The sequence below is a fragment of the Mastacembelus armatus genome, chromosome 19, assembly GCF_900324485.2.
Source record: "Mastacembelus armatus chromosome 19, fMasArm1.2, whole genome shotgun sequence".
Classification (NCBI taxonomy): domain Eukaryota; kingdom Metazoa; phylum Chordata; class Actinopteri; order Synbranchiformes; family Mastacembelidae; genus Mastacembelus; species Mastacembelus armatus.
Window position 1 is genome coordinate 10,192,159 of NC_046651.1, and position 15,660 is coordinate 10,207,818.

Sequence of the window (15,660 nt, forward strand, 5' to 3'; positions counted from 1 at the left end):
CTCGGCTGCTGCCACCCTCCGCTACCCTAGAGTTTCCACATTACCTTCTCTGTGTTGGTGGTCACGCATGAGCAGCTTAAGTGACAGTGACATTTATGGGTTTGTCCAGACAGCAACCACGTCCATCCCTTGCGGCTGTTCCTCTCCAACACCCCCACCCTCCTCGCTGCAGTTTTGAGGCATCCAACTGTGCTGCTTCCATTCTGAAAGGCCCTAATACACCTATCAATAAGTCAGATTGACTGAACTGCAGACGCACAGAAAGAATTGTACATACAGGTCAATCTGCAATAACGCACTGCCTTAGGTTATTATGTGTGGGAGGTGGAAATCAACTGAGTAGCCTGCCTCGAAAGATGAATTGTGCCCTATGCTTTTGAATCAAAATATCTAAAATAGATTTGCTCTCTTCACTTCCCCCTCTACACAGTTTACACTGTTGAAGTGCCGTTGAAAGGTACTGTAAGTAGTTGTTTTAAATTGCTTTACATCCAGTATTATGGCTGGTTTGCCATTAAAATATGCCAAGTGCTCCCAGAATTAATAGACCCATCCATTCAAAATTCATTTGAGAATTCGTTTGGGCAGGGTACAGACATGACCTTAAGTTGCCCCCATCTACCCCTCATTAACATTCAGAGTCTGAGGGGAGAGATGTGCTAATATGAAGTGGAAGAGATCCCGTGTGTGTCCCCCCCCCCCCATTCTAATAAGTGTCAGTCAGGAGAACTCAAAGAAAGTATTCCTTAGAATTCAAAGTAAAGAACAGCCTCCTCTCTGTCTCTCTTCTCCTTCCCTTCTCTTCCCTCTCTTCTCATCTCCTCTGCATCCTGCTTTCTATGTGCAGTCTTCCTGGCTCTAATCATGTAGCCATTGTGTATGGATTTACTGCCCTCAGTGCCCCCAGGAGGGAGATTTGATTTTTCCCCTGCAAAGGCTAATCTTTCCCTCTCACACTGTATTTTCTTTTCTACTTCTGTCTGTCTCTCCTCCCCTTGCAGTCTCAGATGCTTTTGCTGTCCTCTCTTTTTTTAGATAATCACCCACAGTTGGCTGGGAGCATGTATTAATTCTTTGACTTCTCTTCTGACTTCTTATAATTTCTTATTTCTCACTTTTTTTTTGACCCCATTTTCCTTCCTCCTTTGCTCAGGCCTCACTCAGTTTATTCCTGAGCTCACTGAAATGATGAAACAGTGGCCTGTGTGATATGCAGATATTACTGCTAATCAATTGCAGTAATATGGCAGAATGTATTACTGACTGATTTGTTTGTTTTCCAGCCACTCTCACTCTCCTGGCTCCATGGCAGCAGCAGTGCGGGGCAGTGAGTGGTCATGTGGACGCTGCACCTTCTTAAATACTGGCGCAGCACCTCGTTGTTCCATCTGTGAGGCACCCCGCCAGAAACCCGATCTTAACCAGATCCTGCGGCTGAGCAGCGCTGAGGAGCATCGCTGGGCGTGCCCTCGCTGTACGCTCAACAATCCCCAGGGATCTGGAGCTTGCTCTGTCTGTGGTTTTGGCCCATCACCTGCTACTCACACCCCTCCTACTACCACCATAGCTGCCACTACCAACGGCCTTCCATCTGCTCCAAGCGATTCCCCAACTCCTACTGTCACCGCCACAGTGCTACTAGAGCCCCATGGCCAGCATCCAGCAAAGGAGGAAGGGCTGCGAAGGTCTGAGAGCAACGGAGAAGTGGGTGGTGTGGAGGGGCAGCACTCGGGGTGGGCTTGTGCTCGCTGCACACTTCATAATACACCGGTGGCTCTGTCGTGCTCAGCCTGTGGTGGGCCCAGGAAACTGTCTTTGCCTAAAATCCCACCTGAGGCACTAGTGGTACCTGAGGTGCGCACACCAGTCCTGGGATTCCCTGGTCACACAGCAGGGGCTGCACCACCACTCATAGACCTAACAGATGACGCTTCTCCAGCCCCTCCTTGTGATCCACAAGAAACCCCACATGGCCCCTCTCAGTCCCTCTCATCCCCTTTTACTTCTTTCTCCCTGCAGAACAATCCTGTGCCCCGTAGCAGGAGAGAGGTTCCCCCTCCAGGCAGGCCACCAAACACAGGCACCAATACTCCCAGTCCCACTTCCCCTTCAGCAGCCAGTGTGCCCCCCCAACCATGCCCACAGCGGCCAGCCAAGCCCAAACATGCCCAGCCCCAGGAACCTTCATACCCCAGCAAGCGCCTCAGTATCTTGGAGGAGGAAGACCCTCAGCACCACCCACTGAACCCTCACCTCTCTGTTGTTTCCTCAGCAGCCCCCACTTGGAAGTGCCCTAGCTGCTCAATCTCCAATCCATGTAGCTCTGCTAAATGCGAGTCCTGCCGATCGTCGCGAGCAGGTGCTGACCTCATTGACCTTGTAGGATGTGAGACGGTACGATTTACCCCAGCCAGCCCCTCGAGCCCGGACTTTAGCACCTGGGCCTGTTCCAAATGCACGCTGCGAAACCCTACAGGTGCACCCAAGTGCTCAGCCTGTGGTTCTTCAAAGCTACATGGTTTTCAGGAGCAACAGGCACCTCTGCCTCGCTGCTGCACGCAGTGTGGCCTTCCACTGGGACCTGGTACTGCATCATGTTCCTGTACGCCTTCCTCTTCGTCATCCTCGGGCCATAAAGCACGAAAACAGGCCCGGGTCTTCCCTTCCCCCTCCTCTGCTGTTACTCCTTCCAGTTCCTCGACCTCATCGACCCTTCAGGAGAAGGCAGGGCAGTGGGGCTGCCCAGCATGCACGCTGCTCAATGACATCAAGGCCAAGAACTGTGCAGCATGCCACACACCTCAGCAGTACCTCACTCTTCGCAAGGTGGTGAAGCCTCTAAAGAGGAGGGAGAGCATGCATGTAGAGGCCCGTCGACGAAATGATGAGGGAGAGGCCAAGGAGCTGTGGGAGAACATAGTCAGCTTCTGCAGAGAGGTAAGAGAACACTAGATGTAGCTTAGAAATGCAATATCTTTAAAGGTGAACAGGTTTATTATAAGAACAAGTTTACAACCAGAGGCAGCAGATATTGGGTCATTAGCTGTCCAGCAACAATGTCATGTGTCACCATTTTCTTTCTTCTTATCTTTTCGTTTTGTCAAGTTTTCCTCGACTTCTTTGAGAAGTCTGCTTACAGCAATGTGCTAAGCATCACAGAGTGCACACTGCCATGCAAAGAGCCATTCCTCATTGTGATTCCTCTTTTTGTTGTGGCTCTGGCATTGTTCCCACTTCCTCAATCACTCTAATTTCAGAGAAATGCTAATAAGCTTTGTCATTGCCTCTGTTTGCACTTGTTTCATTAGCTGTGTTTTTAAAAGGCTAGCGGGTGAATCTCGCTGCAGATACAAGTGTCTCATTTTTATGTCCAGTCTGAGTTTGTTGTTGGTTTTGAATAGACTCGACCAGGAAGTTGTGCATTTGATTTTTTTTTTTTTTAAATGATGACTGACAGCTTAATCTAAGTCTCTGCTGCAGCTTAGATTTCTTATTTAAGAAGATGCTAGTCTACTTAATGAAATACATTTTATTGTATAACAGCAGATGTGTCTTTGAGAGACAAAGCGATCAAGAACAATTTTGATCATTCAAACTATAATTTCCCTTTATAGTGATCTTCACTGTTTCAATTTGCCAAGTTATTATAACAAAATAACTTAGACAGACAACAAACACTCCTTTTTTTTTTTTATAAATATACACCCTGAAACAGAGCATTTTCATTAAGCTGTGTAACTGTGACAGTATAACTGGGAAAAAGTTCATTGTTAAGTGTTTTATTTTTCTTAATAGAGAAAAACCCAATTATGCTTTTGTAATTACAGGTTTGTCTGTTGTCATAACAACCTAAATAATGATGTTTTTTTTTTTTTACCCACTCCAGCTCCTCCGCGTTTAATTTTCAGAGATCAAGAAGACTTTGAGGTCAATTGTGTTTTTCATGAGCCCTAATTGTTCTGATTCACGGCCTCACAGCTGTTTGGAGACACGGAGATGTCCTCCCCTGGCAACTGCTATGACCTTATGTTGCTTCTTTGTATCATGCCACACCACATACTCATTTTATTTCTGCAATACTGAACCTTTGATAAGCCTATATTATGTTGTCATGGAAATGCTACCCGGGATTTTCATGAGGTTCATTTGAAAGCATTTGTTAAGACTGCTGACACCTGTGCTAATCAGGCAAACCTGACTGAACTCATTAAACCTCAGAATAAACGTAGGCATTGCCAGAACTGTTTAGATTGAGGAGCAGGCTTATATTTTAAATATTTATTTTGGTGTCTGCTGCGTGCCCACTTACTACACCACCATGGCACCTATCATGCCATGTTTACAATAGCATAAAGTGAGCTTTAGGATGCATTATTAATGGCTTCTTTGAAAGTCACAGGGTTGGCTGCTGCGAGCGTGGGAGGGAAGCTGGCTCGATAGGAAGGAAGGATGTTGGAGATCCCTCATCCCCACCTTTTTCCTCCCTTTTTTCATTATTTAAGATTGACATTTTTCTTTTTTTTCCCCTGCAAATATTATAGGTCTCTGTCTCAAGTTCTTTTTTTCAAAGTTCTTTCCCCTCATCATCTCCTTTTTATCTCTTCTCCTCCCATTACATCTACCCCTGCATGCTCATCCTGTTTTTTCTTTTTTCTCCCTCTCTGTTAATATCTCAAAATATGCTTTCCCCTTGACACTATCCTCATCCCGCCCTCTCCACACGACTGCACCCAGTTCTCCGGTGTAGCAGTCAGTGTGTGACTGGATGCGTGTGTATGTGCGTGCTAAGGTGAACACAAGGCTGGCCTATTTTTAGCAGCAGAGCTAGAGAGGAGAGGAGCAGGAATGATCTGCTTCCCCATAGTGAATGTAATCAGTAACAGCATCAACTGCTGCAACTGTTTTTGGGGTCAGAGGGTTGAAAGGGTAAAAAAAAAAAAGTACTAGTGTTTCTAATCTATCTCTGTCAAGGCATTAACACTTGGCAAGCACATGGACACCTGTGGTACAAATTTAATAATGAATAAAGCTTTTTGTTTGCACCGTAACCACACAGAACACAGCGAGTTTCAGACTGCAGCTTCTTATTTGTTCAGTTCAGATTTTCTTTCCAGACCTGTTGGACTATAGCAGATGGTGTTGCTGATGAAATATAGTGTAAAAGTTGCCTCAAAGTTTGTTCAGATTGCAGCATTTCAGAAAGACGAAGCAGGAGCTGGAGTCCCGATATAAGAAATTATATTCCCTCTTCACCTGAGTGCAATTTGTTTATCCTGGTGTCTTTGCTTCTCTACTCTCCTTGATTGGTTTTGTGAGCAAGAGATGTGTGCTTCATGCCAATGCCCCAGAGTGTGTCCACTTATTCACTGTGCCAAACAAATAAATGTTACCAACAGCCATCAGCACCGCTTGTGATCTGTAAAACTCAGCATGGCTGGAACTGGATCGTCTGTTCCCTCTCCATGTCACCCTCTGAGGGAGCCACAAAAAGATGCTACATGGAAACAGATTGAATCTAATGGGTTTTATTTTCCTTTTTCATATCACTCTTTCCACTACTTGTTGCTTGAATTTTTGCCACTCAGGATTTTATCTGGGATTTCGGTTTGCATGTTGGATTGCAAGTTGCGACTGCCTGCAGTGACAGGTTTTCACTGTCTGTGACAGCGCTGTACGTGCCAGGCTGTTCTGGGATGCTTTTGTTTTGAGTTTAATAAGTGTGGCACTGTGAAATCCAGCTCTATAGTTCTTTGTCACCACATTTTTCATAGATCAGTAGGTTTTTTTTCTCACATGTAGATATCAAGCTACAAGCTTACTGTCCTCTAAAAAGGCTCTGTAACGCTGCCAGTTCTGTGTAGTCTAGGAGGAGGTGGGAAGCAGGTTCTCTTAGCTCAGCTTTCTTGGCCTGCTTGTTGTTTGGCCTAGTTGCTTTCTAACATGAGTTAGCAGAAGAGGCCTGGTTGCACACTAGTTGGTTTCTGTGGTGTCTCAGGCAGTTGGCATGGCATGTAGCTGGCCTAGTACACAACCTTGTTGCCTGATTGGTGAACCAGGCACACAGTTTGAATACTAATTACTGGGCTGATTAGATAAATAGTGGATGTAGATAATGAGTGAATGAATTTTCTGCTTGCTAAGACGAGGTAGGTGAGGATGACTACTCAGTGGGTTGAGCAGCATGCTGGTAAAAAAAAAGCAGGTGCTTCTGAGACACTGGAAAACAAAGTTGAGCCTTTTCTTTGTTGTGGACCCAACTAAATAAAATACCAATTATTAAGAGTGTGTACGCCAGAAGACCCTGTTGTTTGTTAAGTAGTTCCACCGGATCAAATGCAGGTTAGGGCTAGAGACTACTGTCACCTGTCATGCTGCCTAGGAAATGTATGACAGCATGGCCTGACACCCACTGCAGGGCTCAGTGATGGAACATTAATTCCATAGGAATGCTCACCCAATGTTTGGCACACTAATGTGTTGACTGTCCTGACAAAAGGGCGTATATGGCTGCCAGTTGTGTGTAGTCTAAAAGGAGGCGGGAAAGCAGCAGGTCGTCTTATCTCAGTGCTGTATTGGCTGATTGCTGCCTTGGGTTTACATGTGGGAACACACCCAGAGATACAATCAGACAGCAGCTGGCAGTTCGTTTGATAATGACAGTCAGCTAGACTTACACGGGTAGACATCACTACCTGGGTATTGGAAAATATTCTTACATATTTGTTTGTTATTCTTAATTGTTATACAATCCAGAAATTTCATAGCTTCCAAATGTTAGAATAACTTTTTTTTTTTTTTTTTTTTTTTTACAGGCAATGTAGGTTTCTTCAAGGCTTGTTTAATTCAAGAAACTGCTTTATATTTTTAGAACATAATATATCGTTTCTAGTTGAGAGCTGCGTCTGAGGGATTGCTCAGAAAATGAACGCACAGCAGCAGATCATTCTGCCGATTATCAACTCTTTTCAAATGGCTAAAAATAACCCACTCAAATGTGTTCATGATATGAGAGGTGATAGCAGCAACAGTATGTTCTAGATGTGAGAGGATGGATTAGAATATGATGAAGCATATGGCAGACTTTCCCAGCAAATACTGGGTATACCGTGTACCAACATCATCAGGCCCTCTTGATTTATTCATCAGCTGAAGTTCCCTTTTAACCTGCAAATCAGAGAGTGTGAATTTTAGCTTCTGCTTGCCAAATAGGAACACAATTCTCAAAATAATTAATCAAATCTTAAATCACAGAATGTACAACTCAGCAAGTAGGTGGTGTAATATTAATTGTGTGTGAGGACTAAAATGGACACCAATCGTACAAAGCCAAATATGTTTTTGTATTAAATTGTGTCCACATCTGTCAGATCAGGCTAAACCAATAAAATAATTCGTGGTGTGTATCTTGGCATATAATTTGTTTATTGTAGCTGACCTGTATGTATCCATTAGAACTAACAGTCTTCAGCTACTGTCTCAATAACCCTGATATCTGTAGTCTTGTTCTGAGTTACATTAGTTTCAAGCTCAGTCTCTGATTGTGTTTAGGGTCAAAGCTTCACCTCTGTGGTAAATCCACATCGGTGCCTAATCCCATACAATAAAGCCAGTACAAGGGTCAAACATAAGCCAGTAGGCTGCACAGTGAGTAAGCTACATGGAGACCTCAGATGGTCGGAGTGGTCAGGCAGCATTGAAATGATTCTGTCTGGTGGCTGTTGCTGTATCCAGGCTACAGAATTGGATTGTGGAGGATGGCGATCAATTCGCCTCGCTGTGATCCACCAGTGGGGTGCCCACATTACATCCCCTGCCTGCCTCGCAACACAACTGGACCGGCCCACTCCTGACACCACAAATAGGGAACCGGATAGGGTTGCGTGTGTGGCTGTTTGCCCTCTCAGGTTTGTATAGGAGAGTTGTGGATGGGCAGATAGTATGTCAGATTGGGTGTCTAGATCTGTTAATGTATCCAAGTCATCCAGGTCCTGTGTACAGTAGAATGGCAGATACATTACAGAGTGTTAAAATCCAGTGTGTTAGTTTAAATACTTGGTGCTCTGGAGGGAATATGTCAGTGAAATGAAGTGAAGCGAGCGCTTTGAATATTTGAAAGTGATTTGCATATGTGTCCTGTGTCCTGGATCGTAGAGTGCATTGCGCCACATTTGGTTTCCTGCTGTGCACGTGTGATGCCACAGTAACAGTGGAAGTAATTCATCCTGACACATGAATAAACTTGGGAGGCAGTCATTTGTCCTTGTTCCTCCCAGAGTCCAGGGCTCATGTGGTAGACTGTACTGTACTGTACTGTGTAATCATAATCCACCTGCAAAACATTTCACATTGAAAATAAGGTGTAGAGATTAACAGTTAGTCCTCAAAGGTCAAAGTCTACTTCAGGCTTGTATTAGCTATTTAAAAGGCTTTATTTTTAAGTGTTCTTACCAGCTCCTTTGGGTATGATATAAAAATGGATTGTGGGGCTTTTAGATAGGATGTTACATCATATGTCTCTTAGTGTTTTTGAATATATTTGAAATGGAAGTCAGGTCAATGTATTTAAGAAGATTCAGCCGTCTCACTGTCATTTTCTCTCTCCACCCTCCAATGTGTCCCTCTCATCCATGTTCAGAATACGGTGAACTTTGTGGATGACAGTTTCCCCCCAGGACCTCGCTCCGTGGGCTTCCCTGAGAGCGACAGTGTCCAGCAGAGAATCAAAAAGTGGCTGCGCCCCCACGAGATCAACTGCAGCAACTTCAAAGACCGAGGCGTCAAGTGGTCTGTCTTCCGCACGCCACGGCCCTCTGACATCCTGCAAGGCCTGCTTGGAAACTGCTGGTGAGCCATCAGACCCAAACGCAAGGAGCAGACAGTTACACGAACAAGGAAATGTGACTGCTTAATGAACAAACCACAATACCAAAAGAAAAATTACTTTTAAAAAAAACTGATAATTCATAAATCTCATGGGTTTTTGTCTGGGTCAGCTTTACATGCACACTCCAGCCTGAAGCTAAGCAGAGGAGCTAGAGAGATGTAAATAGAGAGGCAGTCAAACAGTAAGTAAAGAAAGAGGAGGTGAGAAACTGAAAATTTGGGGGAAGGTGGAAGGGAGAGGGGGAGCATTGTAGGAAAAAAAGGCCTGCATTAAATCAAAAAGAGAGTAGCGTGGTGTTGGACAGATGTTCAGATACACCTGACAGGGAGATTATTCACTGAAATGTGAGTTTGGATACATGGGATACATGCTTTATCTCCCTGCCCTTGTTCTGTGTGTCCTTTGGGTGTGTGTGTTTGTATGTGTTGCCATTCACCAACCCCCTCTTCACACACACAACAAAGAGCAGTCAGTCACAAATGTGTCCCAATACAAGTTTTCGCTTCATCACCAGCACACACAGCTTATCAAAAATAACCCTCCCCAGAGCTGAATCCTCTCACTCGCGACAGGATGTAACCCAAATTCTTCCTCTTTGGCTGCATCTCTCTCCCACTATCACTCTCTCCCACACACTCAAACACAGTCGTCCTAATAAACCAGCAAATATCCCAGCTCTTGCCATCCAACCAATGACAGCCGAAGGAATCAGTGCCACGCAACCTTGTCCTTGAGTGCGGCTGCTGAACGAGCTGACATTAGAGTCACATTATAACGCAGCTAATTGGATTTTCATTTGATTCTCTGTCACCGATTGGTATTTTATCAACGGCTGAATGGGCTGATCAGCTTTACTCAGCTGCCACTAGAACAGATGGAATATAGCTTTAATAATACACAACCCTCCCTCCAAAACAAAAGACGTCTAGTCTTCAGTCGGCTTCTGTGCTAACAGATGAGTGAATTGCAAGGGATACTTCTTTCAAAGGTAGCTAACCTGTTTAGAACATATTCGTTCAAAAAACTGCATGTACAAAACCAGTGTAGATAAAGGTGCATGCGAAGACTGTTGTCTCTTTGTGGCAGTACTGTGAGATCTTTCCTGAGGATCTGTGTCCTCAGCTGCAAGAATTTGTATTTTATGATGTATCTGGAATTTTGATTAACTAATTTCTCTTGCATGCTAATCAGGGGAGGCAAGCCAGTTTGTCTTAGCTGCAGGGTGAATTAACACTAATAGGGAGGTAACCAGAAGGCACAGCAGCTTGACTCATCAAATGCGACTGATTTTCAATGAGGGCAAATTATGTAAAAAAAAAAAAAAAAAAAAAAATCTTTCAAGGTACTTTGTGGGAAGAATGTTTTAATTCTCCATCTACAGTCTGACGGCTGCTTGTCAGTCTGTTTCATTTGTTCCTTTCTCTGACTGATTCTGTCAATTGACATTCCTTATCCCTGCCTGTCTTTTCAAGTCAAATGGGCGGCCGTTCAGCCCTCCGCCTGTCTGCCACAATCAGCTGATCATTCATGTCCCCCCTGCCCGCCCCCCATTCATTTCATGCTTAATTCACATTGTCTTTCTGCATTGTTTCAGTCGCATCCTCTCATTCACCCATCTGTCCACCCTGATCTGAGATTTCATTTTCCAGTTCATTGAGTTTTATCTCTCCCCAGGTTCCTGAGTGCGCTAGCGGTGTTGGCAGAGCGTCCAGAGCTGGTGGAAAGGGTGATGATCACTAGGACCATTTGCCCAGAGGGGGCCTACCAGGTTCGGTTATGCAAAGACGGAACGTGGACGACGGTGCTGGTGGATGACATGCTACCCTGTGATGAATATGGCTACCTCCTCTTCTCCCAGGTCAGAGACAGAGGGGAAAAACACTATCAACATGAGAGAGTTTGCTTGGACACTCATTAATGCATACAGGGAAACTGGATACAAAAATATGACATCTAATATTTGCCCTGTTCAAATTCATGGAGGTTAGAGAAGATAGATTATGAATACACACTAATGAGCATAGACTACTGATGCACACAGGTGTGGTGTTTTTATTCACACTCATGTGACCCTTATTATTATTATTATTAGACTCCCAGCTGTATCTGCATCATGAAGTCAGATTCTTGTCATTCATAGTTGTGTGTTAATGTTATGAGCACAGACCTTTAGCCCAAAACAACTGGTTAAAAGTAAACACTGCAGCTGCAGCAAACACAATGGATGAACCAGTTTTAGTGAGCCACACTCAGCCTGACTCATGACTAAATATTTCTTCTGTTTCCCATCGGTCCAGGCCCAGAGGAAGCAGCTATGGGTGGCGCTGATCGAGAAGGCTCTGGCCAAACTCCATGGCTCCTACTTTGCTCTGCAAGCAGGACGTGCTATTGAGGGCCTTGCCACGCTAACGGGGGCTCCATGTGACTCTCTCATGCTCCAGGTCAGCTCCACCAACCCCCGGGAAGAACCCATCGATACAGACCTCATCTGGGCCAAGATGCTCAGCTCCAAGGAGGCTGGGTAAGAGTGTGGGTGCAAGGAACATTATTTTTGCTGGAATTGCCTTTTACTTATTCACCTTCTACCTGTTACTATAACTCTCCATTGTTGTTAGAAGTATATCATTAAATTAATTTATTCTTGTAATATATTGCTAATAGATCAATTAAAAAGTAAATAACTAATTTGAAAAATACTCTGAATCAATACTCTTTAATCACTACAAACAGTAAGGTGATACAAAGGTGATTCATGGCAATTTGTATAAAATATATCAGTAATAAAAGGGGCCTGGTAATCAACACTTTGATATGTGAGCTTTCAAAGCAACATGAGACAGCTAGCAGAGATCCAGAGGGACCAAATCATCTGTGGCCAAACTGCAGGTCCATCTGTCAGGAACCTGCACTATTATTTAATATATCTAAGGGAAACAGCCTGGGAAATGATGACACCTTGTACTCTACTGAACAGACACAAGTTTCATCCACAAACAGGAAACAGATATAAATAAACCTGTATTTATTGGACATATAGACAAATAACTGGTGTGATTTATGCTGTAACATAATTAATGTTAAACAGAAAAGTTGAAATAGTTTGCCCAGACCTTTAGTTACCTCTTTCCACCGAGTCTCTCGAGCATATTCTGCACGACTGTCACATCATACACCACAGTGAATTCTCTGTCTTCCATTATATTGTCCTCTGTCAGGTTTCTGATGGGTGCGTCTTGTGGAGGAGGCAACATGAAAGTAGACGATGCCGTCTATGAGTCTCTGGGTCTGCGGCCTCGACATGCGTATTCTATCTTGGACGTACGAGACGTACAGGGTTACAGGTATGGATAGATAGTTGAAGGCGCCTGAGCTGGAAGGACTCCCCGCATGTCTTTTCATCTTTCTCTGATGCTTATCTTGCTCTTTGTTTCCACACATTTTGATGTATTATTTCTCTTTATACATCTGTGGGCTTTATCTTCCTTATTACATCTACACAGCTATTGACAATATAGGGTGGTAGACGTGAGGGGAAACCTACATTTGAAATGCAAAATGAGAGACACTCCTCCAGTTCTAGAAGTAAAATTCCCATTCATTTATTTTTTTTCTTAGACAATGTAAGGTGGAAGACTGCTGGAGCACTTCTGCGGCTTTATTATTTATTATCATAATTAATACAATTGGCTGGTGAATGAAAAGATTAACAACAATGTAGAAAAACATCTGGTTCTTTGATGAAAATATTGAAGGTACAAACCTGTTTACGTGATGGAGAGATTGCTCAGGTGTGTTGTGGCAAACAAACATCTAATCACAAAGCTTCATTTAGCACAAGCAGACACAAAAGAGTTCACAAATCCAACAACAAAGCACAGGGAATTGGTGACAACTCAGATTCCTGCATGTGTCTGGCTTCTTCTCTGTAACGCTGGCGGGCGATCTTCATGACTGCAGTATTGAGAACTTCTCGCCATGCGAAGCTAATTGAGCAAACGTGATTTCTCAGAACAGCGTTTAAATTTTTAAAACAGGTGGCCATGACATTAGCTGTAACACTGACTAGCTCATTAAAAGGTAAAATTGAAATGGGAATATAGGATGGAGAAAACCACTTCTGGAACCAGCTGCTGGTCTTCCCCTCCAACCATTCCACCTGATAAATACATATCGAAGTTATCTCAAGACTGAAACTGCATTTTTTTAACTTGGTATAAATGAGCTAACAGCTTGATGTCAGTACACCAGTTCAGTTGCACAGTTGACCAGGGTGGTGTTGTAAATTCACCCAGTGGAGGGCTCTTCTGTCCTACCTGTGAGAGGAAGTTGAGAGTAGTCATAAATCCCTGATGTAATTTGTTCAAGAGCCACACACAGCCACTTTAATTTACTGCCATAAAGCAATCGGAGTGGAAGATTGCGCCACAGCGATTGATCTAAAATGAGCTGGAGTCCTCCTGCTAGGAGCCAGAGGAGATGAAAAGCAGCTTAGAAACAGTGATTCACCTGCACTTTTTTGGAAATGGGGCACTCTCCAGTGTGGTTTTCCATCATACCTCCTAAGTTTTTCACTGTGGGGAAAAAGCGATAAAATGAAATGGATTGTTAAAAAGTAGGCAATCATCCATAAGAGGAGCAGTATGAGTCTGCAGAGATGGGCGTGCTGCATTCGCTGGAAGCTGCTGAAGCTTTTACTGCATTTGGCTCTCCCTCTTTGTCTGTTCTCTTCCTCCTTACCTGTTACTCTTCACTCATGCTTCAGGTTGTTGCGACTGCGTAACCCGTGGGGTCGCTTCTCGTGGAACGGCAGCTGGTCGGACGAGTGGACAGAATGGCCGCAGCATCTGCGTCATGAGCTGATGGCTCATGGCAGCAGTGAGGGGGTCTTCTGGATGGAGTACAGTGACTTTATAAAGTAAGAACCTTCTTCATTTTACTCAAAAAAGCGTGGATCAGCAAAAGTCCTTTTTTTTTTTTTTTTTTTTTTTCTCTTAGTCTGCCTCAGAAAGTAGTTAGTCTAAATATGTTTCATTATACACACTGTGCACAGTAATACATAAAAGAGCTCAGGAATGGTTTTACTAAAACCAGTCAAACTGCAATGTCATTACAGTATTTTAGGTATCCTGGTAAGCTAATCCTCCCTCATTTGTTTCTCTTTTACTCACCTGAGGATGGAAATGACATCTCACAAGCGATTCAGTGTTTACACCTGTTTATTTACTCACTTGTTCTCAGTTAGTTTGTCTGCCCCTAGTGGCCCTCAGGGATCATGGCAGCATCTAGAACTGAGTCTATTTTTGAGATGAGAGAGAGACAACTTTACAGTCTGTGCACACTGGTATGAAAGCTTCTTATTATTGAATTTGAACCATGGTGGCTGTGGCTGCTAACTAAACTTACCCACTTCTTATGTTTATTCCAGACACAGCGCTGCTAGAAATGTAAAATGCATGACTTTCTGTCTGGGTTTATCCAAGGAGACATCTACCCAGCACCCGCAGTTCAGTTTATCAACATGTTAAATGTTGAAATAAGGCTCATAATGCCCTTTAGCTGTGCCGTGATGGACGCACATAATGTGTGATGGATGGCTTAGTAATCTCCTGCCTCTGTGGATTTTATTGACCATCTGGTATTGACACCAAACTGAATGACAGCATTTTGGTTGTTGTTGTTTTTTTGTTTTTTTTTAGTACATTGTGTTTGTTGACAAGTGCGTCATACACTGGTTCCCACACCATGGTGTGTTGTGGTTGCTTTGCTTGTCAAGGATTTGGCAGCCCAGGCATCTAGACTCGCCTTTGTCAGATCAATCTTGTCCTTCAGTCACACACATTAAGTGTGTCCCCAGCTGTTCTTCTCTATTTTGTTATTTCCCTCTTTCATAAAATGGACATTTCATTTGACCTTGTGCAGCTCACTAAACACTGTTGCCTGTATGAGCTGCAACAGGGAGTTTCTGTCCACAACTGATGCAACCTTAACATAACAAAATGACAAAAAAAAGACTGTGTGACTGTCTCCAAAAACATTTTACTGTTTAAGATTTTTGGAAATACATTTTTTACACCAGCAAAAAGTGAACTTATAGACACTACACCATTTAACACTGCCAGAAAATTTTTTTTTTTTTTTCTTACTGTCAGCAATCTGTCAGCTCAATTGATGTTGTCACAAAGTCCCTGAGGTCACCAGGTTCAGCTACAGATAAATTATGTCTGTGGATCAATCTATTATTCATGTCCCTACTGTCTGAGAAAATCGGAGTTGCAGTAAGTCCAACGACTCCACACTTCGGCTCCAACCTGAAAAATGTGTTGAGCCCGGACAAGAATCTCATCTGTCTTCTGGCTGTTTATTGTTTTCTCTGACAGACATATAATCAGGCAGCTTTGTACTAGCCTGTATGACAAACCCACCAGTGACTGGCCCAGGTTGCTTCACTGTGGAAAGAGACAAAGAGGTCAGCTTGTTGAGAAATGTACAGTACAAGGCCCTTCTGCTGACTCATATGCATGTAGCAGACAAACAGGATGGATGTTAATCATTAGTAAAAAATTCAGGAAGATTGTTGCACTGCAATAAACCCAGGTACAATAAAAAACAAACGCTTTCAGCAGCAGACTTTTTTGCCTTTGCTGATCAAAACCTACTGTAAAACTTCTCCCTTCCCTCTTTCTCTTCGTGATTGTCAAAAAGACAAAAGTAAGATGTAAGACAGTTGTCGGAGTGAGGTTAGGAAGTGATGAAACAGTGAAAAACAGACTAGATAC

The 15,660-nt window shown here is 43.6% G+C and overlaps 1 protein-coding gene across 3 annotated transcripts in view; it reads left to right on the forward strand.

Annotated features, from left to right (window-relative positions):
• Window positions 1-15,660, forward strand: part of capn15 (calpain 15) — a 35,598-nt gene that overhangs the window by 12,940 nt on the left and 6,998 nt on the right. For all 3 annotated transcript variants that reach the window (XM_026316296.1, XM_026316295.1, XM_026316297.1), the window contains exons 2-7: window positions 1,284-2,937; window positions 8,636-8,844; window positions 10,559-10,742; window positions 11,182-11,405; window positions 12,100-12,225; window positions 13,647-13,799. In XM_026316296.1, coding sequence (XP_026172081.1) covers window positions 1,306-2,937; window positions 8,636-8,844; window positions 10,559-10,742; window positions 11,182-11,405; window positions 12,100-12,225; window positions 13,647-13,799 — 2,528 coding nt within the window. In that variant the 5' untranslated portion in view covers window positions 1,284-1,305. The remainder of the gene's footprint in view (window positions 1-1,283; window positions 2,938-8,635; window positions 8,845-10,558; window positions 10,743-11,181; window positions 11,406-12,099; window positions 12,226-13,646; window positions 13,800-15,660) is intronic.